The sequence below is a fragment of the Anabrus simplex genome, chromosome 13 (genome assembly GCF_040414725.1).
Source record: "Anabrus simplex isolate iqAnaSimp1 chromosome 13, ASM4041472v1, whole genome shotgun sequence".
Classification (NCBI taxonomy): Eukaryota; Metazoa; Arthropoda; class Insecta; order Orthoptera; family Tettigoniidae; genus Anabrus; species Anabrus simplex.
In genome coordinates this window covers 47,358,709-47,383,509 of record NC_090277.1, presented here as the reverse complement: position 1 = coordinate 47,383,509, position 24,801 = coordinate 47,358,709, and the positions used below count along the sequence as shown (strand labels likewise).

At 39.2% G+C, this 24,801-nt stretch overlaps 1 protein-coding gene across 1 annotated transcript in view; it reads left to right on the top strand.

Annotated features, from left to right (window-relative positions):
- The window catches only part of LOC136885093 (FAD synthase), a 144,907-nt gene extending 120,804 nt beyond the window's left edge, over positions 1 to 24,103 (top strand). Inside the window, exons 10-11 of the mRNA XM_067157537.2 lie at positions 11,652 to 11,773; positions 23,844 to 24,103. Coding sequence (XP_067013638.2) covers positions 11,652 to 11,773; positions 23,844 to 23,986 — 265 coding nt within the window. The 3' untranslated portion in view covers positions 23,987 to 24,103. The remainder of the gene's footprint in view (positions 1 to 11,651; positions 11,774 to 23,843) is intronic.
- The last annotated feature ends 698 nt before the right edge of the window (positions 24,104 to 24,801 follow it).

Here is a 24,801-nt window from a genome sequence, read left to right as displayed (position 1 = left end):
TTTCAAATGTAATTATCGATTACATAAAATCAGCTTCATGGTCCGTATCGCACTTCAATAGATTCACAATTAAGTATTTATTATTTTCCACCTAGTCGATACAATGATTGCTTAAGGCAATTTAATGGTTAAAAGTGGTACATGTTTCGTATTTTATCAACATCTTCAGCCACATCACTGTTTAGATGAAAAATATATAAAATTGACAAAGTAATGCTTAAGAGGAACAAGACCTGACCATCATAAAGAAATTAAAGAAGGGCAGCTTAATGAACACATATGAAGATCTATACATTCATCTACACCAACTTATAAAGAAAAATGATAACCTTAATGAGGCTGTAGAATATAAGAATCCTTTATATTATCAAATTCTAGTATATTTGAAAATGCTTGAGAAAGATTACGAAAAAAGAATTGGAATTTTTCCACCTACAGATAGCCCTACAACTTATTCCTCCTCAGTTGAAGCTATAGGTGACAGCAAGGAGGTTCTTGACACACCTATATCCCCCGCTCCTCCACCTCCTCAGGTGCAAGAGCAAGGAAGAACGCATCATCAGTATTACACCAGACACAAGACTGTGAAAGAATGACAGGAGTTACTGTTCCAAAGGAAAGCAGGCTTAATAAGAATTGACAACTAGGAATTAGTTATATTTTCATCTGCATTAATAATAAGAGCCACATTTTGATATCTGGTTTTCTTCATTTTGAAAATTACGTATAAACTGTATAATTTATAATTTATAAATTGACCTTTTTTTCATGAATTATTAAGAAAAGAATATTCATTTAGGACATATTCTCTATGGAATATTGTACAAGTGTTTCCTTGACGACTGCTTTCAATTGTAGAAATAATTTATATATTTTCTCCTGAGTTTTTTGTTTGTTTTAATGTTGTCAATCTTATGTTAATTTTAAGGACACTTCCTCTTAAGCATTACTTTGTCAATTTTATATATTTTTCATCTAAACAGTGTTATGTGGCTGAAGATGTTGATAAAATATGAAACATGTACCACTATTAACCATTAAATTGTCTAAGCAATCATTGTATCGACTAGGTGGAAAATAATAAATACTTAATTGTGAATCTATTGAATGTAATTATCGATTCTCGAAAGTTCTCAAATGCATTATATTCAATTCTGCCTGTCACTAATCACAATCAAATTGGAAAGAGAAAAAAATATCATCAAAACTTCAGGAATGATGGTTATTTGTGACCTTGAGCTCAGCTGAAAAGCACGCTCGCTGTACAAGTCGGTACGATTGCGAAATGCTACAAACTTTTTAAATGTAACATGCGCAAATAAAAAGACTGCGGTTTTTATGACATTTTAACACAAAAACATGAAATTCCCTGTCTTATATTAGGACCAAAACAGTAATAGGCAATCGTAAAACCTCCCACGGCTTTATGTATGTACGGTGCAACATCTGTTCTGGTCTCGATAACGTAATTGTATACGATGATATTAAAATAAATAAATTTGTGTTAAGAAGGAGCAGTTTCAATTTCTGGCTGAAATCCCAGTGACTTTACAATGCCCTGAGGGAAGTGCTGGAAACCTGCTCGGCTGTACAATTGAAAAAAGTAAAAATATAAACATCCAACCCTGGGCATAATGTAGATGTTTTGCAAGTACAAACATTTGACGAAACTCAATCCGTCTTCAAGTAGAGCTGTCGAAATGCTCTCTGTCTCCTTCCAGTTGTTGTGGCCACTCTCTGCTTTATGATTTCCGAGGATTCTCTAAACAATACCACCCCGAATGCGACGCTAAGATGGTCTCTTACGCAAGTTCATTGCCGATCGCTTTTCCAACAAAGTACTTCCTCTAATTATTAAGCATGCCGTAGTTGTCCTTTCATGAGATAAAATTTCTTGAAAAACACTTGATCGAGGATTTAGCGTTGATGGGACTGAAATTTCTGGACCGTTGGTCCGGGAAAACGTTTCTTCGAGGAACGGATAAAACGGGATGTTTACAATGTGATTTAATTAGGATGCTCGCGGGACCGCATAATTTGAAGGAATAATACGGGAAAACGTAGTTTCCGGGAATGTATAATCGAGGTTTTACTGTATACTGCACATACAGTGACCAGCTCTTGAAGGAATGAATGAATGAATGAATGAATGAATGAATGAGAGACAAGACAGTAGAAAAAGAAAATCCACAGTTCTAGCCCTTCAGGCAAGCAACTCAACGTTGAAAACATCGTAGCGATATGAGCTACGAATTTTAGGTAAATGAAATATATTGAAATATGAGAATATTTTCTTTATTTATCCCTAAAATTTACAATCATTTTCTTAATCATCGTTATTTGGTTGATTAGATTAGCAGTTTGCCTTTTTCTATCACTACGAGCGCTCACCTTATCAGCTACATTTCTAGCTGCAGTTTTAGAATGGCAAAAAATTTATATTTTCAAAAGCATTGTATTGCCAGTTTCCCTCATTTTTGACCAAGGGTACTCTTACTGAAGTAATAACACAGAAAAATACATTTCACTCATCTTTATTGTACAATTTCTTTTCCAGTTTGTGGGTTGAAGATCCTTCATCCATGAGAAACACTGAATGTATTCTTGTAAAGTTTACAAAACGCCTTGTGGACATTACTTTGATCAGGAGATAAAATGCAATGTTGCTTTCCCACTTTGCATTATATGTACATACACGTTTGTTTTCCCTTTTTGCCACTCGGGTTTAAATGACTGCTTTCATTTTTTGACAAATTAGAAGTAGAGTCATCACTATCCAATGCCGAATCCATTCCTTGATGCACTTCATGCTACAGAATGGCCATCAACTAACGGTAACTCGGAAATCAGAAGATACATCTGGAACACTTCTCCAAAGATGCTATAACATGCTTCTTTGCACTTTCAAAGATCAGACTGATGGCAACGGTTATGCTATGTTTAGTTGAAGCTAGATGGCGGGACAGTTGCGTATTGTGCAAATTCGTACCGATGAGAATAAGACGAAAATTCGTTTAGATAGTGTTGTATACAAGGAATTGGTATACAGAAACACAACATAAATTTATTGCTTCGATAAGTTTTTCACAATAGGTACATAAATATAACTAAACTTTTCTTGAAGCTGGATGAACTTGTACGCAATTAATAATGATATTAACAGTAGACTGAGGGTCTGTTGAACTATACACTTTATACACATGAGAGTTCTATATACACACGACTTTATCTTGAGGAGATAGTCCGTCAAATAAGAGAGAGAGTTCAAGATAGTCGAAAACTATCTGCCTTGTAGAATTACTAGTGTAATTTGAAATGAAAGTTCTTACTAACAGAATGCTAGTATTTGTCGTAGGCTTGTCAGGAACTGACATAAATATTCACAATTAGTAGAATACTACTGTTGAGGTCGTAGCATGAGTGAGGACTGAGGGATGAGTAGAGTACTGGCATCAGGGCTCGAAGTGGCTACAGGAAGCGGGTGGTGAGGCAGTGCCCAGAGGTGAGACCTCACAACCAGAATTCAGTCCACCTGTTCGATACACATGTTTAAGAGGGATAGCCTCCGTGTTCGACTTTCAGTGTATTCTGGCGTTGGACACTGGGGAGTCCTGGGAAGTAACGGTAGCGGAATGCTGCTCCTTTTATAGTGCTGGCTGACGTCATAAGCAAGCGCACTGCAGTCACCTCGTAGAGTCTGAAAAGATCCGGGCTGTGGCGTGTTGCGGAGCTATCAGGCGCAGAGCTGAGATCGCAAAGGACACACAACACCCTCCCCTCCTAATTACGCCGATACGGTGCGAAGCGGCGGCGCTGGCGGCGGCAGCGATGCTGGGCAGGAGAGTCGGCCGTCTCTGTTGTGGTGTCCGGAGCCTGGACTGGGCGAAGGGGCGCAGAATTGTCCTGAAAGGAACCCAAGTTGATTAAGTGATCTAGAGCTCGTTCAGCAATAGATTTGTTAGGTTTGACAAGAGAATCAATAGAAGGAGATGGATGGTATCGGAGGCGTATCTGGTCCTGGTGGCGGCAGATGCGTTTCTCGTGGAGACGATGGCCTAAGGTGCGGCAGATGATACCAGGTAACCAGAGCGGATTGGACTTGAAAGTCTTATGTAGACCTTGTCGTTGACGTTGAACTTAGGTTGCGAGCTCTTTGACTGGGCAGGAAGAGGCTGCAACAGAGAAAGTAAAGTTCTGTGAGGGCGTCCATGGAGCTTTTGAGCGGGAGTGACATTGTCAGCACCAGGCAGAGTTCTATAATTTCCTAGGAGTTGTAACAAGGCTTCCTCTTTACTTAAACCAGAAGATACTGCTTTCTTCATACTTTTCTTAAAAGTTTGCACAAAACGTTCAGCTTTACCATTAGATTGAGGGTGAAAAGGCGGTGCTAGGATATGCCGAATGCCATTATGTGTACAGAAGTTCTGGAAAGCAGTAGCAGTAAATTGCGGTCCATTGTCGGAAATGAGCACTTGAGGTAATCCTTCAGTTGTGAATATCTTCTGAAGTGCACGAATGGTAGCTTCTGTAGTAGTAGTGAAATGCATGTCAACAACGTAGCGAAAGTTGGAGAGAGCATCTATCACTATGAGCCACATGGAGTTGAGAAAAGGTCCGGCGAAGTCTATGTGTACTCGTTCCCATGGAGAAGTAGCAGGAGGCCATGGAGCGAGGTCAGAGGATGGGGGCGTTCTGATGAATCTGACATGGTTCACAATGGCGGATGAGCTTCTCGATGGCGGCGTCAATACCGGGCCAATAGCAGTGTTGACGGGCGAGTTGCTTGGTGCGTGATATTCCCCAATGACTTTGATGTAACAAGTCGAGAACGTGTTGCCGTAGACTAAGTGGGATAACCACTCGGAAGAGGGTGCCTGTCTCTAATAAGACGACTCTGGCACGAGTCGTGAGACGATGCTGAAGACGATAATAAGGCACAAGGCTGGAAGGAAGCTTGTTTTGAAGAGACCAACCGTTGCGGATGTAAGCACGTACTGTAGCGAGTGTACTGTCCTTTTCCGTTGCTGTAGCGATGCAGGTAGCATCAATGGGAAAGCTGCATACTGTGTCCTCGAGTTCGATGTCCAACTGAAGACATTCTGATTCTTGAGAATCAAAGGCAGTATCAGGACGTACTGGTAAGCGAGAGAGGGCATCAGCATTATAATGCTGGGATGTGGCACGATAGGCAATCTGATAGGAATAATCAGAAAGGAACAGGGACCATCTTTGAAGTTTTCTGAGAGAATGCTCAGGGATCTTATTACCAGGATGGAATAAGTGTACAAGAGGCTTGTGATCAGTAATGATCAGGAAATGGTTGCCATAGAGATATTTGTTGAAACAGCGAATACCAAAGATGATAGCTAAAGCTTCTTTTTCGATCTGTGAGTAACAACGTTGATGCTCATTGAGTGTCTTTGAAGCGAAAGCGATAGGACGTTCTTGTCCGTGACGATCTTTCTGGGAGAGAACGGCGCCGATTCTGTAATCAGAGGCGTCCGTGGCGAGCGTTAGGAGCTTGCCGGGCTGAAAGTGAGTGAGTTTGACAGCTTGAACAAGGGCCTTGTTGATAGTTTGCCAGGCATGTTGGCATTGCTGAGACCAATTAAATTTAACACCTTTCTTGCGTAAGGCGTTCAACGGAACTGCCATTGAAGCGAAGCGTGGAATGAACTTGTTGTAATAGTTTGCTTTGCCTATGAAGGATTGGAGATGCTTGATGTTCTGCGGTGCAGGCATGTTGACAATCGCAGAGACATTCCTTTCACTAGGTCGAATGCCATTCTTATCGAGGATATGACCTAGGTAGTGAACTTGGGGTTGAAAGAACGTGCATTTAGCGAGGTTCACTCAGAGGCCATTTTCTTTCAATTTAGTGAGAAGTAGGTGCAGATTATGTAAATGCTCTTGATGATCTTTGTCAGTCACAAGAATGTCATCAAGGTAATTAGCACAACCAGGAATGGAGGTGGTTAGCTGTGCTAAGTAGCGCTGGAAAATAGCAGCGGAGGAAGAGATGCCGAAATGGAGACGCTGGAGCTGGAGCAGTCCAAAAGGAGTATTCAGCGTGAGATATTGCTTGGATTCTTTGTCTAAAAGTAGCTGTAGATAGGCTTCTTTGAGATCCACTTTAGAGAAGAACTGACCACCGGCTAAACGGCGAAATAAGTCCTCAGGACGGGGAATTGGAAAGACGTCGGTTTCAATCTGCGAGTTGATCGTAGAACGAAAATCACCACATAATGCATATATTGCCATTGGGTTTCTTAACTACGACGAGTGGAGTAGCCCATTTACTGGAATTGACGGGTACCACTATACCAGCTTCTATCCATCTTTGTAACTCTTTAGTAACTTGGTCTTGAAGTGCCAGTGGGACTGGACGGGCTTTGAAAAAGCGAGGCTTGGCTCCTGATTTCAGCTGTATGTGAGCTGTGTAGTCTTTGGCGGTGCCTAGTGTAAAGTCGAAGACTTCCGGAAATTGCTCGAGGAGATCTGTAACATCAGAGGTAGGTTACAAGGCAGAGACTACATTGACGTTGTCAGAAATTTGGAATCCGAATAAATTGAATAGATCCATGCCGAGAATATTAGATGCCGTATAGTTGTTGACTACAAGTAAGGTAATGACCTTCTGAATACCTTTATAGCTGGCTGGAAGAGTGATTTGTCCCTTAATATCAATCTTCCTCTTGTTAAACGTAACAAGCTGCATGTTAGCCGAGAGCACGACGGTGAGCCTAAGTCGTGATATGTAGCAAGGTTGATGATAGAGACAGGTGATCCAGTATCTAATTGAAAATTAGTAGAGCGATCAGAGAAAGAGATTGGAACGATTATCTTACTAGTATTCCTGGTAGGAAGAATGAGATGGATCTGATCTATTTCCATGTCCTGTTGTGGCTGTGTATTAGGCTTCCATGCCGAATGAGTACGGGCAGGGCGGAGCGAACTTTGACATACAGTCTTGATGTGTCCTACTTTATGACAGCGATCACAAGTGGCTTTGAAGAAACAGCAGTCACGGCGTTCACGATGTTTAAAACATCCTCTGCAGGAAGGCAGGAGCTGAGACGTTTTCGGAGAAGTGTGCTTCTTCGTAGAAGAGCGAGAGGGAACCTGGCGAGAACGCGTGGCAGAGAGCGATTTGACTGCGTGGTTCGAAGGAGCAGATGACTGGCGGGCTGGCTGAGAGACTTGAGCGACCTCATGTTTAGTAGCTATTTCCGCTGCAGTCTTGGTAGTCATTTCGTAGACTGTGGCAATACGCTGTACTTCTTCTAAAGAAGGGTTACTCTTTTTTATAGCATCAAAACGAACTTTGTCCTGGGGAGTATAGAGAATGACCATGTCTCGAATGAGGGAATCTGTGTAGGGCGTGCGACAACCGTTCTTGGAACAGATAAACTGGCAGGGCTTGGCGAGACCACGTAGTTCTGCTGTCCATTCTGCGTGAGTCTGGTGTGGTTGTTTCCTGCTTTGAAAAAACTTGTAGCGAGCGGCTATGATGTGAGGATCTTTAGCATAATGGTCATTGATACGAGCTAATAGCTGCACGAAAGGCACTTCTGAGATCTGCTCTTCAGGGCTTAATTTTTGCAGTAATTCACATGTAGAATTTCCGACCGAACTGAGAAAGAGAGCACGTTGGCGCTTTTCGTCCGTGATTGAATGGCAGATGAAGTGCTGCTGAAGGCGGGCTAAATACACTGACCATTCTTCCTTGGCCGGGTCAAAAGCAGAAAATTGAGGAACTGCTGTGGGCTGTGCAGAAGCAGAAAGAGCTTGTATGGCTGTAAGTAATGCTGTTTGCTGTTGCTGCATGAATTGCTGTTGTTGCTGTTGCAAAGCTTGTAAGATAGCGGCGAATTGTTCTGTCGTTGCCATGGTGAGATTTGCGATAGAGAGCACAACTTGTGAAGCAGCGTGTAAGGAGACTGGCTGTGAACTTGACCTTCACTCGATCGGCTGGGAGTGAGAGAGAGCGAGAGAGCTGACGCGTGCTGAACAGGTGTTGGGAGAGAGCCGTGAAATGTAGGCTGGCTGTCGGTAGTTCGAACGGGGCGTAAACTGGGCAGAGTTGCGCTGTAGAAATGTGTATGTACGGATGACTTTGCATCGTTGCCTAAATTTTTGTTAATTGTGGCAAGTGTACAGAGCTCTTTTTTTTTTTTTTTTTTTACCTCGTCGCCAATTTTGTTGGCGACACACACGAATAACTTTTCCTCGTCGCCAAATTTTGTTGTGTTGTATACAAGGAATCGGTATACAGAAACACAACATAAATCTATTGCTTCGATAAGTTTTTACACAATAGGTACATAAATATAACTAAACTTTTCTTGAAGCTGGATGAACTTGTACGCAATTAATAATGATATTAACAGTAGACTGAGGGTCTGTTGAACTATACACTTTATACACATGAGAGTTCTATATACATACGAATTTATCTTGAGGAGATAGTCTGTCAAATAAGAGAGAGAGTTCAAAGTAGTCGAAAACTATCTGCCTTGTAGAATTACTAGTGTAACGTGAAAGGAAAGTTCTTACTAACAGAATGCTAGTATTTGTCGTAGGCTTGTCAGGAACTGACATAAATATTCACAATTAGTAGAATACTACTGTTGAGGTCGGAGCATGAGTGAGGACTGAGGGATGAGTAGAGTACTGGCATCGGCTCGAAGTGGCTACAGGAAGCGGGAGGTGAGGCAGTGCCCAGAGGTGAGACCTCACAACCAGAATTCAGTCCACCTGTTCGATACACATGTTTAAGAGGGATAGCCTCCGTGTTCGACTTTCAGTGTATTCTGGCGTTGGACACTGGGGAGTCCTGGGAAGTAGCGGTAGCGGAATGCTGCTCCTTTTATAGCGCTGGCTGACGTCATAAGCAAGCCCACTGCAGTCACCTCGTAGAGTCTGAAAAGATCCGGGCTGCGGCGTGTTGCGGAGCTATCAGGCGCAGAGCTGAGATCGCGAAGGACACACAACAGATAGAAAACGAAACAGTTACGGGACAGATGACATCCTGCACGGGTTATTCACAAAATATCTTAAAAAGCAGGATGGTTGGTCACCCTAACCACAGATAAATCTCTTATCCTGATATTGTGCAATGATCCTGTGGAATGATCGTGTTATCATGTTATTTGTTATAGTGTTAATAGTAATATTGGGTATTGAATCAAAGAAAATAAAAACGGGAGAAATTTAACTTTGCCAATGCTCTGTCCAAAGCTGCAAGGATGGGAAGCTTTGTTGGAATGAAATTGACTAATACATGTGCAAATATATTTGATTGAATTATATATGTTTTGTAAAAGTTGTCAGCTTGTCATGTCTTAACAATGTGAACAAGTGCGAGCGAGAAAGCGGAGAGCAGAAAGTATTCCATACACTGGGCATGGTCAGCTGCCATTGGCACCCATTCCAGAGGCCATGCGTCCGCTCTCGCTTCACCAGAGTGAAAAGGTTAAACACAGCAAAAAGGAACAATCATGGCTGTACACCCGAGTGTATCCATCTGTTCATCCATCCTTCTGTTGTCATTATAAACTGCTGTTAGGGGAAGTCCATGTAATTTGGGCCACTTAACTTTAAACGTCCATAATGACCATAATGAAAATTTCTCTAATTTTTTACACGATAATTAGTATACTACAGATATATCAAATGTTTTGGTGAAAATAAATGTTAATATTATCTTTAGAATTTGTTAAAAAGTAATATTTATTCTAAAATTCGTTATCGTGTAATTAGGACCGATAGCGAGTAATTTGGGCTGGCAAATATAAATACTTATAAGTTATTTAATGAATTTTTTATGAAATATTAAGCAATAAAGTACGACACTATGGATTGTAGTCGTCACTTTTGGCATGTAAGACAATGATAAAAATTCAGCCTGAATTTTGCTGCAATTTTCATGAGTCCACTTTTTGCAACTATTGCACTGAATCCGATTGTCATCTTAATTCTTGTCACCTACAGTGCCGTCAGATAGGTACTCAATTGTAATCATGTAAGCTGAGTGAACCTCGAACCAGCTCTCAGATCCAGGTAAAAATTCCCTGACCTGGCCGGGAATGGAACCCAGGGCCTCAGGTTAAGAGGCAGGCACACTACCCCTGCACCACGGGGCCAGCCTTAAATTATAAAACAAGTTATTTTAGAATCACCAGTAAAACCATGAAGAAACGTAATTATTATAATTGTTTCAACGGCCCAATTACACACTCTTCATGCAGTCCAAATTACATGACATGCAAGGATTTAATCAAAAACCATATAATATGCAAAGTATTTTAAAATTTATGAATGAAACTATGTTAAAACTTACCTAGATATTTCATCATTACTTGTAAAAGCTAAATACTCTCTTGGTTGAAATAATACTTCACAATACACTTACTTGTCACCATAAGAATGTTTTCCTCCTCCCTCTTCAACCTTAAGTCCATTAGCAAAACAACTTCCAGGAAGAAAGTTACCCTCAGCTGTCTTGTTGAACTCGTCTCAGACGGGGTGTGACCAAACTTGCAAATACCAAAGATAATATTGGTCTAAATTACACAGACTTCCCCTATGCCTTTCAGCATTCAGTCTGTAGGCCTGTGTGAATGAGGCATCTCTACAATTTTCAGCTAACTTTGTGGCCTTATTTAATTCCACATCTGTTCATTAAAGAATTAAAAAATGAGGCTAACCATCATCCCCTTGGTCTCCTTTTGCTTCTCTCGCCCTGCATGACCAAGTCCAAGTCTACCCCTATTCGCCTCACATGACACTTTATACACACAGCTTCATTCCTCAAATTTATTCATAACTTAGCCTTTATTTCCTCATTCTGAATATATACCTGCAATTGTTCCCATCCTTTATACTAGCAATCATTCTCATTACTTTTATGTTTACTACTTCCAACTTATAAATAAAATATCATGAGTCCACCCAGCTTTCACTTCCATACTTAATAAAATTTAAAATTCTCCAAAAGACAATTCCTATAGGTTTTACTTTTGAGCGGCTGGAACATACGAGTATAATGAGGCTGTGTTTTAAAAATATTTCTTCTTCTTATTCTTCTACAATTTGCTTTACGTCGCACCGACACAGATAGGTCTTATGGTGACGATGGGAGAGGAGAGGGCTAGGAGTGGGAAGGAAGTGGCCGTGGCTTTCTTTAAGGTACAGCCCCAGCATTTGCCTGGTGTGAAAATGGGAAACCACGGAAAACCATCTTCAGGGCTGCCGACAATGGGGTTCGAACCTACTATCTCCCGAATACTGGACATTGGCCGCACTTAAGCGACTGCAGCTATTGAGCTCGGTTAAAAAAAAAAAAAAAGATTTAGTTCTTTAAGAAAGTTTATTGATTTGATTCACCTATTCAATACTTATTATCAGTTAATTTCACACTTCTAGGACACATTTTGGCTCTTATTTGAGCCATCTTCAGATAAAAACACATAAAAACATGCACATTAAAAACACATACTATATCATATCAAAATAAAGGTCCGTTTATAAGGCATGTGCTTGTTGAAGGAACAACCAGTAACGTTTCAGGATCTTGTATGTGAATCAACAACAAATGTTATACTTCAGTATTTATTTTTTAACAAATCCTTGTTTTCTACTGTTGCTAGGTATACCATCCAGTATGAGATGTACGAAAAGCCTTTTGAGGAAGCTGTAACCAAGCTTCTTAGAGAGAGTCCTCATACTAAGGCGATTATCTTTGGAAGTCCCATGGGTGATAACAGATCAGGTAAGAATTTTTATAACGGCTATAGGAAAATGTTTCAAGAAATTATTCATAAGTTGATAATTGGATAGTCTCAAAAGATGTTGAATGAGCCATAAAAACTTTCCAGTCGATCAAATACACAAAATTTCAGTATAAATTATAACACTATAAACATACCTGTAAAAAATACACACTATTACACAAAGAATGGCATGTTTCGTTCTACAAGAACATCTTCAGTTTCTATCAAATCACTTAAATCATGCATATATATGTACAGTATTGTTTACATAGTGTAAACTAGCATTTTTTTTTCATTATGTCAGCCTCCGGATCCCAAGATAGTGGGTTCAAACCCGGCAGAGGTAGTCGGATTTTTGAAGGGCGGGAAAAAAAAGTCCATTCGACACTCCATGTCGTACGATGTTGGCATGTAAAAGATCTCTGGTGACACATTTGGTGTTTACCCGACAAAATTCATTAAAATCTCAGCCACAGACGCCCAAGAGAGATCCGGTTTACTCTGTCTGCCATCTAGTGGGCCTGGAGTAAAACGGAACGTCAAAATTGATGAGCAGACAGCCAGATAGCATCAAATTGAAATGTCTGCACGCAGTAGCTGAGGCCATACGATTATTATTATTATTATTATTATTATTATTATTATTATTATTATTATTATTATATAATTCGCTGGGGCCATCAAGGACCACGTTAAGTCTTGTTGCATTTGACACTGAACTTGGCCTTCTTTAGAGCTCAAATTTCCCTCATTCTTTGTGAGTGGGCCTGCTTACGCTCCTCTGTCCAAGGGGCACCGTGTCTTCTCTTCGGTTGCTCGTCTCGGTTTAGCCCGTTCGTCAATATTTTCTTGCGGAAGAGATCTCTGTTAAGGGCGTCTTCAGCTGAGATATGTAGCATTTGAAGGTCTTCTTTGGTATTTCTAAACCAGGGAATTGTGGTTTTTGGGGTTTGAATCAAAAAAGTGAAATATTTCTTTAGCTAACTTTCTTCCGTCCATTCTTTTCAGGTGACCGTAAAATCGTGCCCGTCTTTTTCTGATTGTGTCGGTAATTTTCTCTATTTTGCTGTAGACTTCCTTGTTGGATATCTTTTGATGGACTCCATTTCTGTACTTTGATCCCAAGATTCCTCTCACAATTTTGCGTTCTCTTTTCTCCAGTTCTTCAAGGAATCCTTTGTTGGCATTTAGAGACAGGGTTTCGGCTGCATATAGAACTACTGGCTTCAGAACTGTTTCATAGTGACGTATCTTGGTGTTTTGGGAAAGGCATTTTTTGTTGTAGATTGTGCGGGATGTTTGGTAGGCTATTTCCAGTTTGCGTACTCGCTCCTGAAGTGCTTCTTTGTCCAGTCCATTTTTCATGATGATCTCACCCAGGTATTTGAATTTGTCTACTCGGGTGATGTCCCCTTATTTTGTATGGAGTTTTGGTGGAGCCTCTTTGATGTTAGTCATTACTTCTGTTTTCTCAAACGATATCTGCAAACCAGTTTGTTCGGCAATTTCCTTTAAAATTTCAACTTGAGCTCTAGCGGTTTCTATGTCGTTTGAGAGAACAGCAATATCATCGGCAAATGCTAAGCAGTCTGTTGCGATCCCCTTAGATTTGGTTCCTATTCTCAATGGACTGTAGTTGGTTTCCTGTAATCTCACCCGCCAGGTTCTGATGATCTTTTCAAGAACACAGTTGAAGAGTATCGGGGATAGCCCATCACCTTGTCGGACTCCTGTTTTGATGTCAAAGGAATGCGAGAGACATCCGTGGAACTTCACCTTGGATTTTGTATCGGTCAGGGTGGCTCTAATTAATGCCAGCAGTTTCAAATCAACTCCAAATTCATTTAAGATGTTTAGCAGGACTTCCCGGTCAATGGAGTCGTACGCTTTCTTAAAGTCCACAAAGACAGACACATACTGCTTGGAGCTTAGTGTACAATATCTGATGATCGTTTAGAGATTTTGAATCTGTTCAGCTGTTGAGCGACCTTTTCTGAACCCTGGTTGGTATTCACCCATTTGATGTTCGACTTGTGCTTCCAAACGCTCCAGGATGGCAAGTGATAGAATTTTGTAAGTCACGGGTAGCAAAGATATTCCTCTGTGGTTGTTGATGTTCTTCATGCTGCCTTTTTTATGTAATGCATGGATCAAAGCTATTTTCCAATTTTCGGGTAGGGTCTCCTTGTTCCAAATTTCTTCTATTTGCTTTTGCAAGATATCAAGTGATTCCTCTGGGGCATATTTCCATGGTTCTGCTACTACTGAGTCTTCCCCAGGCGCTTTGTTATTTTTGAGACGGGCAATGTGGCGCTTGATTTCATCTCTGTCGGGTGGTCTGGAATCTGGGTACCTGAGTAAGGGTTCCTTGGTCTCAATGGGGCTTTGCGATTTAGAGCAATTAAGTAAATTCTTGAAGTAATCTGCCAGAATGCTGCAATTTTCTTCATTTGACGTCGCCAGTGTGCCGTCCTTTCGCTCAAAGCATAGAGATGGTGGTTTATAGCCAGTGAGTTTGCGTTTGAAGGCTCTGTAGTACTCTCTGCTTTCATTCTTCCTAAAGTTTTGTTCTATCTTTTCAATGAGAGATTTTTCATATTTACGTTTCTCAGTTCTGAACACCCTAGCTGCTTGGGCACGTTGGGTTTTGTAGGTTTCCCAATCATTTTCTGATTTCGTAGAGTAGTACTGTTTCCACGCATTGAGTCTTTCTTGGAGGACTGATTCGCAGGTACCATTCCACCAGGCATGCTTTTTGCTTCTCTTGATTTCTGCAACGTCTTTGGCGGCCTCAACAAGGAGACTTTTGGCGTTGTTAAAGTCACAGTCATTTGGTCTAGCCTTCTCGTGGAACTCCTCGACCCTTTGCCGAAGTTTATCATTGTAGAAGCGTGTGATCTGTTTGGTTGTCTTCCTTGTGTTTGCGGGAATTGGTTTGAATTTGATAAGAGACATATAATGATCTGAGGCCACATTGATGCCTTTCTTTACCTTGAAATTCATAATCTCAAGGCTGTTTCTCCTGGAGATTGCAACATGATCAATTTTTTATTATTATTATTATTATTATTATTATTATTATTATTATTATTATTATTATTATTATTATTATTATTATTATTATTATTATTTCTTATAAAAATCATCATTATTTGTTAATATTTGTTCATATTATCACCTGATTCTCTATCATGGACAAGTTTATGCAACGTAAACAATACTGTACATATATATGCATGATTTAAGTGATTTGATAGAATCTGAGGATGTTCTTGTAGAACGAAACATGTCATTCTTTGTATAATAGTGCTTATTTTTTACAGGTATGTTTATACTGTTATAATTTATACTGGAATTTAGTTTGTTTGACAGACTGGAAAGTTTTTATGTCTCATTTCATAAGTCGACACTGGGAAGTAGGAAAGTATGGATTCCTTCTTTACAAACAAAAAAAATCAAAAAATGTTAGCAACTATGTTTGGTAAAGGAGCATCACATTTGTATAATTATAAGAGAATTGGTTGGAACGGAACAGAATAAAAGCTGTTTTCAGAGTGAAGTACTTTGAATCAACACCATAATTCAATCATAACGAGAATTGCTGAAACGCTCCATCCAAAAAACCTGGACATGTAAAAAGAAGTGCACTTTTTTGCCAGTGGAGATAGCAATTGAAGATCAATATAATTGCTATAAGCAGGCAGAAGAACAAAGCCAAAATTATTGATCCTACTATCAGATTCAAATCTTTGGTTTCTCAACCAACAGATGTTGACCTGGAGAAAAAGAGGATATTATAAGCCAACTGTCCCTTTTTTTTTTTTTTCCCCCTGCAGTCATACAGTCTGAAGTAGATTATTGTGAAAAGTCTCTTCCTGGGCACAAAGGGAACGATTCTGAGGATGTTTATGACATGGAATACAAAATACAAACTGGAAAAGGAATTCCTAGACAGAATCGTCACCTACGTTATAAAGTAATTTGTGGCTATACTTAGACACCATCTCTGTGGGATGCACAGTATATGATGTATCTAGCCTTATGTTCCGAGTAGGAACTGCTGATCAGTTTTAAATCTTTTTTGGACTTACGGATATACAGTGAAACCGCGTTAGTGCATTCCTCATTAACACGTTTTCCCGCTTAGCACGCCGTAAATTCAAAGTCCCTATTCTCATCGTATTAAATCTATATAAAAATACCTCACTTATCGTGTTGCGAATTTTTGCTATTACCTCTTAGTACGATCACGTACCTGAAAATGTTACTGTATTTGACATCCCTTCTGAAAGAAACGTGATTTCCAACTCGTGTAAGAGCCGTCACCACAGTTGCGTCATTCTGGGGAAAGACCTTCCTGAGCCTGTTTGTGCTTGTATTTCGCTTTCCATTCAGAAGGTAGAAATGCATTTTGTATTGGGTGGTACAGTGAAGTGTAACTAATATTTGTCGCCTATATCTGGATTAGGAACATAATTGTGTGAAAATGACTAGCATGGTGCATATTTGTCTTGTGATAGCCTAGTTGTGGAAACGAAAAATGTGAAATTCCTTAATAACTTAATAAAGACAGAATTAAAATCAGAAAGTGAACTGGCATAATTGCGCAGAGGTCGCGAATGTTGAAACTCATACCTTTGATTTTCGACTCAATCACTGAAGTTGGTCAAAGTTTTGTTTGATTCAGAATGGCAGCCAAAGTCATTCCTCACAGTTGTGCATGGTCGAATGTAACCTCCAATTCATTGTCCTACAATGTGACCAGAAGGTAATGTTCAATAACACACTGCTCCGAAATAAAGGGCTTCTACTAACATTTGTTTTAGAAAGAGTGTGATCCACAATAATACTTTAATATTTTTGTTGGCCTCTATACACATGTTTTTATATTTGTTGTCTGGTGTTTTTCACACCTTTTAATACTTTCCTCTCAACTTTAGAAATGGCATTTAGGCCTATAGTCTTCGCTGTACCCGCAGATACATGACATAAAATGCCCTCATGTTGGAGAAAATTATATCTAGTGTTTCCATGTCCCTGTTGGATATTTTTTATTCGTATATTCATTAGTACGTTTTCTTGCTTAACACGTTCTTTTTCCTTGTCCCCTACAGAAACATCTTAACGAGGTTTCACTGTATTCTGTTCTTGTAAAATTTATTGTGCGCTATTCTGTGTCCTTAAGGCAAACCTGTGTGTGTGTGTGTGTGTGTGTGTGTGTGTGTGTGTGTGTGTGTGTGTGTGTGTGTGTGTGTGTGTGTGTGTGTGTGTGTGTGTGTGTGTGTGTGTGTGTGTGTGTGTGTGTGTGTGTGTGTGTGTGTGTGTGTGTGTGTGTGTGTGTGTGTGTGTGTGTGTGTGTGTGTGTGTGTGTGTGTGTGTGTGTGTGTGTGTGTGTGTGTGTGTGTGTGTGTGTGTGTGTGTGTGTGTGTGTGTGTGTGTGTGTGTGTGTGTGTGTGTGTGTGTGTGTGTGTGTGTGTGTGTGTGTGTGTGTGTGTGTGTGTCTCTCTCTCTCTCGAAGAAATTGCTCCTATTAGGAGGAGAAAGAAACACACCTGGTGGAATGAGGAATGTGATATAGCAATACAGAAAAGGCACAAAGTATGGCTAAATGACCAACAAAAGAAAACCGAAAAATCTCGAGAACTAACCATTGCTAGAAGACAAGTAGGCAAAGAAATTAGAAGAATCAAAAAGAAAACCTAAACATCATAGATGAGTCATTCAAACAACATAAGACAAGGGACTATTACAGCACATTTAGACAATATCAATCAAAGTATACTCCACCCACATTCATGATGAAAAATAAACAAGGAAACTAGTACACAATAATCAAGAGAATGCCAAAATTCTAGCTGATCACTTCAAAGAATTACTAAATGCTGAGGAACCGAAAGAATACTTAGAATTTGAGCCTTATCCAAAAAATAAAACACATCTAGAAAAGATTATACCACCAGATTTCAATGAAGTAATCAAAGCGATTGGTTGGCTCAAGAACTACAAGGCAGCAAGAGAGAATCAAGTGGTTGCAGAGCTGTGCAAAAATGCAAATAAACAAACACTTCAAAACGTCCACAAACACTTCATAGATGTATGGAATTCGGAAAAACTGCCTGAAGAATGGAACATAGCTATGATTCATCCAATACACAAAACGGGTGATCCAAATAATTACCAGTGGATTTCTTTACTTGATGTTGCATATAAGATCCTGTACATAATTATCCTAACAAGAATTCAGGAACAACTCAACCAAGAACTTGGAGAATATCAGGGAGGCTTTCGAACTGGAAGAAGCTGTTCAGATCAAATCATCAGTCTTAAGTGGATCATGAAACATCAAAGAGTGAGAAACAAAAAGTTAATCAAAAAAGGCTTTCACGGCCGCAGATCTTTGATATTGGACTCCATGGGGAGTACGTATTTTTAAATGGAGAATTCACTTCTCCTTTAGCAGGTTAGCAATATACACAAAACGGGTGATAGATTGGATCCAAATAATTACCAGTGGATTTCTTTACTTGATGTCGCATATAAGATCCTGTACATAATTATCCTAACAAGAATTCAGGAACAACTCAACCAAGAACTTGGAGAATATCAGGGAGGCTTTCAAACTGGAAGAAGCTGTTCAGATCAAATCATCAGTCTTAAGTGGATCATGAAACATCAAAGAGTGAGAAACAAAAAGTTAATCAAAAAAGGCTTTCACGGCCGCAGATCTTTGATATTGGACTCCATGGGGAGTACGTATTTTTAAATGGAGAATTCACTTCTCCTTTAGCAGGTTAGCAATCCCTATTTGCTAATACGGCGGGACCATATGCTTGGTCTGCTACTGCTAAGCAGAGTCCTGGAGGGGCGTGCCAATCCAGCTGATGAGCCCAAATTTCACGTCTGGGCGAAACTCTGCAAATGCACATGGCCTAACAACCCAAAAGCTGGTTCTATTCCTGTGATTTCAAAAAAAAAAGTTAGTCATCGCTTTTGTTGACTTCAAAAAAGCGTATGACAGTATCCATCGTGAGTCATTACTTAAAATCCTCAAGGAATTTGGATTACACCAGAAACTTATCAACCTTATTGGAATTACTCTTAACAACACTAAATCAAAAGTTAAATTTGAGAGGGGAGTTGTCTGAATCATTTGAAATCCTGACTAGACTTTGACAAGGTGACGGTCTCTCACTACTGCACACTGGAGAAAATCATGCGAGAATGGACTAAGAAATGCCAACCAAACATTTTTTAATTTCATTATTAAACTGGCCAAGGCCAAAACTAGTCCCTAGTTTAGTTATGTAATTCAAAAATATTGCATATTATAGTATTGAAAAGGTGGACCATTTACGACATTAATTTAATAATTATTATTGTGATCACAATTCAATACGGATCAAAACCATGAAGTTTATATCCTATGATAAAAACTTTTACACACAAACAGCACACCATAACTGACGAAGAAAGGGCAGCCAGGTCAGAAAGAAAGTAGTAGTTCTGGGAGCAGAAGAACAAACATAAGCCAAATTTGTAGTTAATGCTCATACATACATACATATTGTACCAGGAAGGCATAGGCCCTGACACATACGAGTTATAAATTTTATTCATGAGCGTACAGTTAAGTTCTGATGCACGAACAGCTGTGTGAGAGAATGTTCTCGTTCTCACTGCGCTGCGTGAAGGAGACAGCAAGTTGAGCAAGGTCGAGTGACGTCACCACTGCCTGTAGCTTCCCTCCCTTCAGAATTCTCTCGAAATTATTTTATGAACTTTTTAATGCCTGGACCAATCAACATGAGGCCAATGCTAAATTGTAGCCAATATTCTGGAAGTGAAACCCTGCAAATTTGAGATCAATCCATCCAGTGGTTTCCAAAATATAACAAGTTAAAGTTTGGAAAGTATTATCACCCCTTCATCACCTGATTCCGAGCGCTGCTCGCAGACAGGTATAAATAGGTCAGTGAACCAAGGTTATAGCCAGTGTGCCATAAGTGTGTTCTGCAAGTACGACAGAAGGACAGTATGCTCCGTCGCGATCCGTGAGGACATAGTGGTCACACTTGAACACTTTGAAATAGTGCGAAGACGTCGCAAGTCAAGTTTCTGCCACATCACGATGAAGGAAATATTCTAAAGTTTCTCCGACTAAATCGTCGTTATATAATACCTAGAAGTGTGTTAACCGAGTGAAGCTATAATAGAAATTATGAATTGAAGTGTCAAGTATTTCATTTATCAGTATACGACATTGTGAACTTTGCCATTTTCCACATAATTCTGAACTGAATCATTGACTGTGACAGTATTCTAAAACATTGTGTGTGGTGAACTAAACTCCTAATTTGAGACCATCTTTATGATTCTGAGACGTATTTCTCCTACAATAGTACAATTGTGGACGGTGAGACATTATTTCACTAGACATTCATCCATTAACAGGTCTAGAATTGACTTTTTTTGTACATTTTCTCGATCCTTCAATCGCTACTACGAGAAACTAAGTGAACATTAAGAACTTTTTGTGACAATATTAAGTAGTACAGACTAGTGTGTTGTAAATCCAGTCATAAAATCGTCTTAATCTGTGAACAGTATTATTTCAGAGACTGTTTGTTAATGACATTTTTTCAAGTGCTTATGAACTGTGATTATTATTCTATGGTTGAACCTCAGACATAATCAGTGTCTATTATGAACTGTGACAGTGTTAAACCCTAATTCCATAAACTGTGTGTATATAAAAACTGTGTTTTCTGTGTTGAAAATGATTGTAAGTCCTTACTCTATTAACCTGACTTATAAATCATACGGTAGCATGAACTGTGATATTCTAAGTCACACATTCAACACCGTAAACTAACATGAGAATAGAACTGTGCATAGAGACTTGTGTCTGTCTATAACATCAATATTAGTGATAATTGAGAGCTCTATAGTGCCAATTGAACTTTCCATGGCAAAGTGCTGTTAGATTCTGTTGCATCGAACGTCGTTTCCAGCGTGGGATTAACATGGTTTCTTCAATTATGGTACCCATCGAGGGACGTCGATGAGGGATATTAACGTGGTATCTTCACTGAACAGACTTGTCACGCCGCCGGTGCTGAGTTCGAGCCTTGGCTGCACGCTGCGGAATGTTCCATGCACCAAGCCGCCGTACAGCACAACACCAACACTTGTAAGCAGATTCCAGGTGATCTTCTCATATTCTGAGTGAGTAATCCTACTGACTTTTAACAAAGCACTCAGTTAATTACAGTGCTCCAACAAGTGCTTCGTGTGAATTTCAGCTTGCAATTTATAATAATATAAGAAAGGTTCATATTTTGCTTTTGAACTGTAAATTCCTTTTTAAAATCATATATTACTTGATTTAATTTCACATAGATGAACTTTAGGATTTGCAAGTGCACTATTTCATTTTATTTTCAACTTAAATGAACTGTAGAAACATACAGCAAGTGATCAAAGTTTTTTATTTGAACTATCAACTTATTCATGAAAGTGTGTGTTAATTTTATGTTCAAAATATTAGAAAGACTATAGGTCTGCACCGTAAGTGATGAACTTATTGAAATTCAAGGTGCAAAGTGATATTTTTGTATTTAAATCCGTATTAGATGAACTGTAGGGTGTTTATGACATCTAAAAGAGTGATATTTATGTTTGACATTTTTTGAGCAAGTAGACGCCTCAGAAGGTAATAGCATCAATATTTTATTTTCCATTTTTGAAAATACTGGCTAGAAATTTGAGTTCAAAGTTTCAACTGCAGTGTGATTTTTTTATGAATAAACAATATCAAAAAGATTTTACCATCTATTATTCGCCCTGCGATACTATCCATCTCTGTACCTGCTCCAATAAGAAACCAAACACTACCTGAGATCCTTCCCATGCTCTGGCCCCGTAATCATTTCCCGGTACAATATATACATACAGCATCCAATCTGCAAGCCTCTGTGAATTTACTAAATGTCGCCACAATCCTCTGTTTGCAACTAGTAGTGTGGCTTCATTTAGTTCTATACCTCTTATCTTTAAATCGTTAGAAACTGAGTCTAACCATCGTCGTCTTGGTCTCCCTCCACTTCTCTTATCCTCCATAACTGAGTCCATTATTGTCCTAGGTAACCTATCCTCCTCCATTCACCTCACATGGCCCCACCACCGAAGCCAGTTTATGCGTACAGCTTCATCCATCGAGTTCATTCTTAACTTAGCCTTTATGTTAAATGTATACGGATTGATTAAAGTGCTCCTATGTTGGCATAAAATACAATAAATAAATATATATATAAAGGAAGGACCAGACAACAAATGCACTTGTTTTTGCTGATGATGCTGTGCTATGCAGTGAGACAGAAACAAAGCTGTTGGGACTGATCTGTCAGCTGAACTAAGAGTTTGTTGGGCCATGAGCCAAAATTCTGGAGCAGTCCACTTGCGAGAACAAAATGAAGTAGATATTATTGATGTTGTATTGGTGTTGGCAGTATGAAAGAACAAAGAAAGGTGGAAGGACAATGGACAATGAAAATATGCTGATGTGTCTTGTTCTTGCATTTTCTCAGTGTTAATTTATTCGTTTTTTATTATTCCTCTATCCAAATACATAATATCTTACAAACTTTGGGAACTCGTCCAGGATGGATGGTGGTTAATGCATTATATGGAAAAACGAAGAAACTAAAGCCGTTGATTACAGAAGACACAACACAATTGTACAGACGCTGCAAATATTTCAGTGGGAATGAAGGATGTGCTCAAAAAACAACTTGCCAAGCCATGAAACATCTCAGTATAATAATAATAATAATAATTGTACCGGGCTGTACACCTCCACGCCGCTAATTGAAATATTGCGCCAGTTGAAACTCCTCTACAGGAGAAAGCCTGAACTTTAACAAACTGTATTAACTCAACGGTTTCTCGGAAGATGTCACTACTGTAAATTTGGTAATTTTGAAGTGTTCTGAACTGTGTCTATTTTGATTTGTGTTTGTTTGCTCCGTATCAAGAAGTTTGGACATTCTCTAACAGATGTCTCTACCAAAACTTTGATAACGCACTCTGGTGCGAAGGAATGAACTTTCTTAAAGAAATTTAGCATTCAGCTTAAGTGCGGCCAGTATCCAGTGTTCGGGAGATAGTAGGTTCGAACCCCATTGTCGGCAGCCCTGAAAATGATTTTTCATGGTTTCCCATTTTCACACCAGGCAAATGCTGGGGCTGTACCTTAATTAAGGCCACGGCCGCTTCCTTCCCACTCCTAGCCCTTCCCTGTCCCATCGTCGCCATAAGACCTATCTGTGTCGGTGCGACGTAAAGCAACTAGCAAAAAAAAAAGACCACAGCAGACTCTGCGTTGAAAAATTCATTGGTGATTGTTAGACACCACTTGTACTCTCTAACATGAAGAACCATGTATTGGATTTTCTTTTTCAAATAAAATCTGAAAGATAAAATCTGAAATATACAATCTGCTTGATGGTGGAAATTTTCATTTTGAGTTATGACTCAAGCCCTGATTAATCCAAACGTATATTAAATAAATATTGTTCTTATGAACTAATTATGAGGCCGATGTTTTGATTCCCTAATAGGGGCGGCTCTCGGGTGGATTATCTCTTGGCCCCAAGATTTTTGTGATGATTCTTCTTTCTAATATTTCAAGCTTATCTGATCTATAATTCGATACTCGGCATTCGCTCATGTATTGACATTCCACCTGTTTATTTCATTTTACAGTCTGGCTGAAAATCAGTTGAAGCTTCCACAGTCTGCTAAAATGTTTATGATCTTCATCTGAGTTGTTCTATGTCCCTTATGTACAGGTTGCAGACATTTTGAATATTTTAAATATTTGATTTCAAGGTGACTGGTGTTCCCCATCTCTATACAAGTAGATTGGTCTCCTATTGGCAATATTAGCTGTATCCTCCTCCTCCTCCGTCTGAGCCACACAACCCAGCTAAACTGAAATATTTATGTCCTTTATGGAGGTAGGAAGTGTTCTGTGATTCTTTTAGCATGATTTAATTATTTTTATTGCAGAGGAGGAGGAGGAACTGCTCAGGATGGCTGAATCACGGTCTGAAGTCGAGTGGATCAATGTACTTGAAGGGTGGACTGCTCTTCAAGTGTGGGACTTTGTTCGTTCACTGTATCTTCCCTACTGTTGCATGGGTTCACACTAATTTATAACTGGCAGTGGAATACAAAGATAGTGTGCTTATTTTGTACATAAAATAAAGTATATTTACTCCAATATTCTCTTGTTTTTCTCTAAGGCAATGAAATTTGAAACTACAGGTGCTCCAAGCACTCAGACCTGAATCTTTTCATCTCTAGATGGACACATTGACCAATTTCATTAGGATAGTTGTTATTTATGACACATACAGTACTTCAGCAGTGAAAAATTGCCTGTGGAGTGATCGAGTGGACCAGGGTCTATATACAGTAAAACCTTGTTAGATGTTTCCACAGGGGACAAGGAAAGAGAAAATATTAAGTGAGAAAACATACTATTGAGAACACAAATAAAAGTATCCAACAGAGATATATAAACACTTTTTTTTTTTAACATGCACGTATTTTACGTTGTGTATTTATGGGTAAAGAGGATATAGGCTATCTATCAGTTCTAAAGATGACGTGAGAGTGTTAAAAGGCGTGAAAAAGACTGAAAAAGACTAGAAAACAAGTATGAAACCCTTCTTCACTGGAGGCTTATTAAATAACATGTGTGTATTAAAATGTGTGTAAAACTCCAGAAACAAAACATTTGAAAACCTCTGAAAACATTTGCACAGGTAGGAGCGGCCTGAACAGTCAGAGCTACTTAGCACTACTTTGACAAGTGCGTTACTTCTCAATTGACATATTAACTACTTGAAGTTTCTTGTCAATACGCATGCTTTAAAATACTAATTTTAACTTCTCTTTTAATTCATTACAGACAGTATCCCTCTTAAAGGCTAATAATCACATCTACAAGTAAGACTATTCA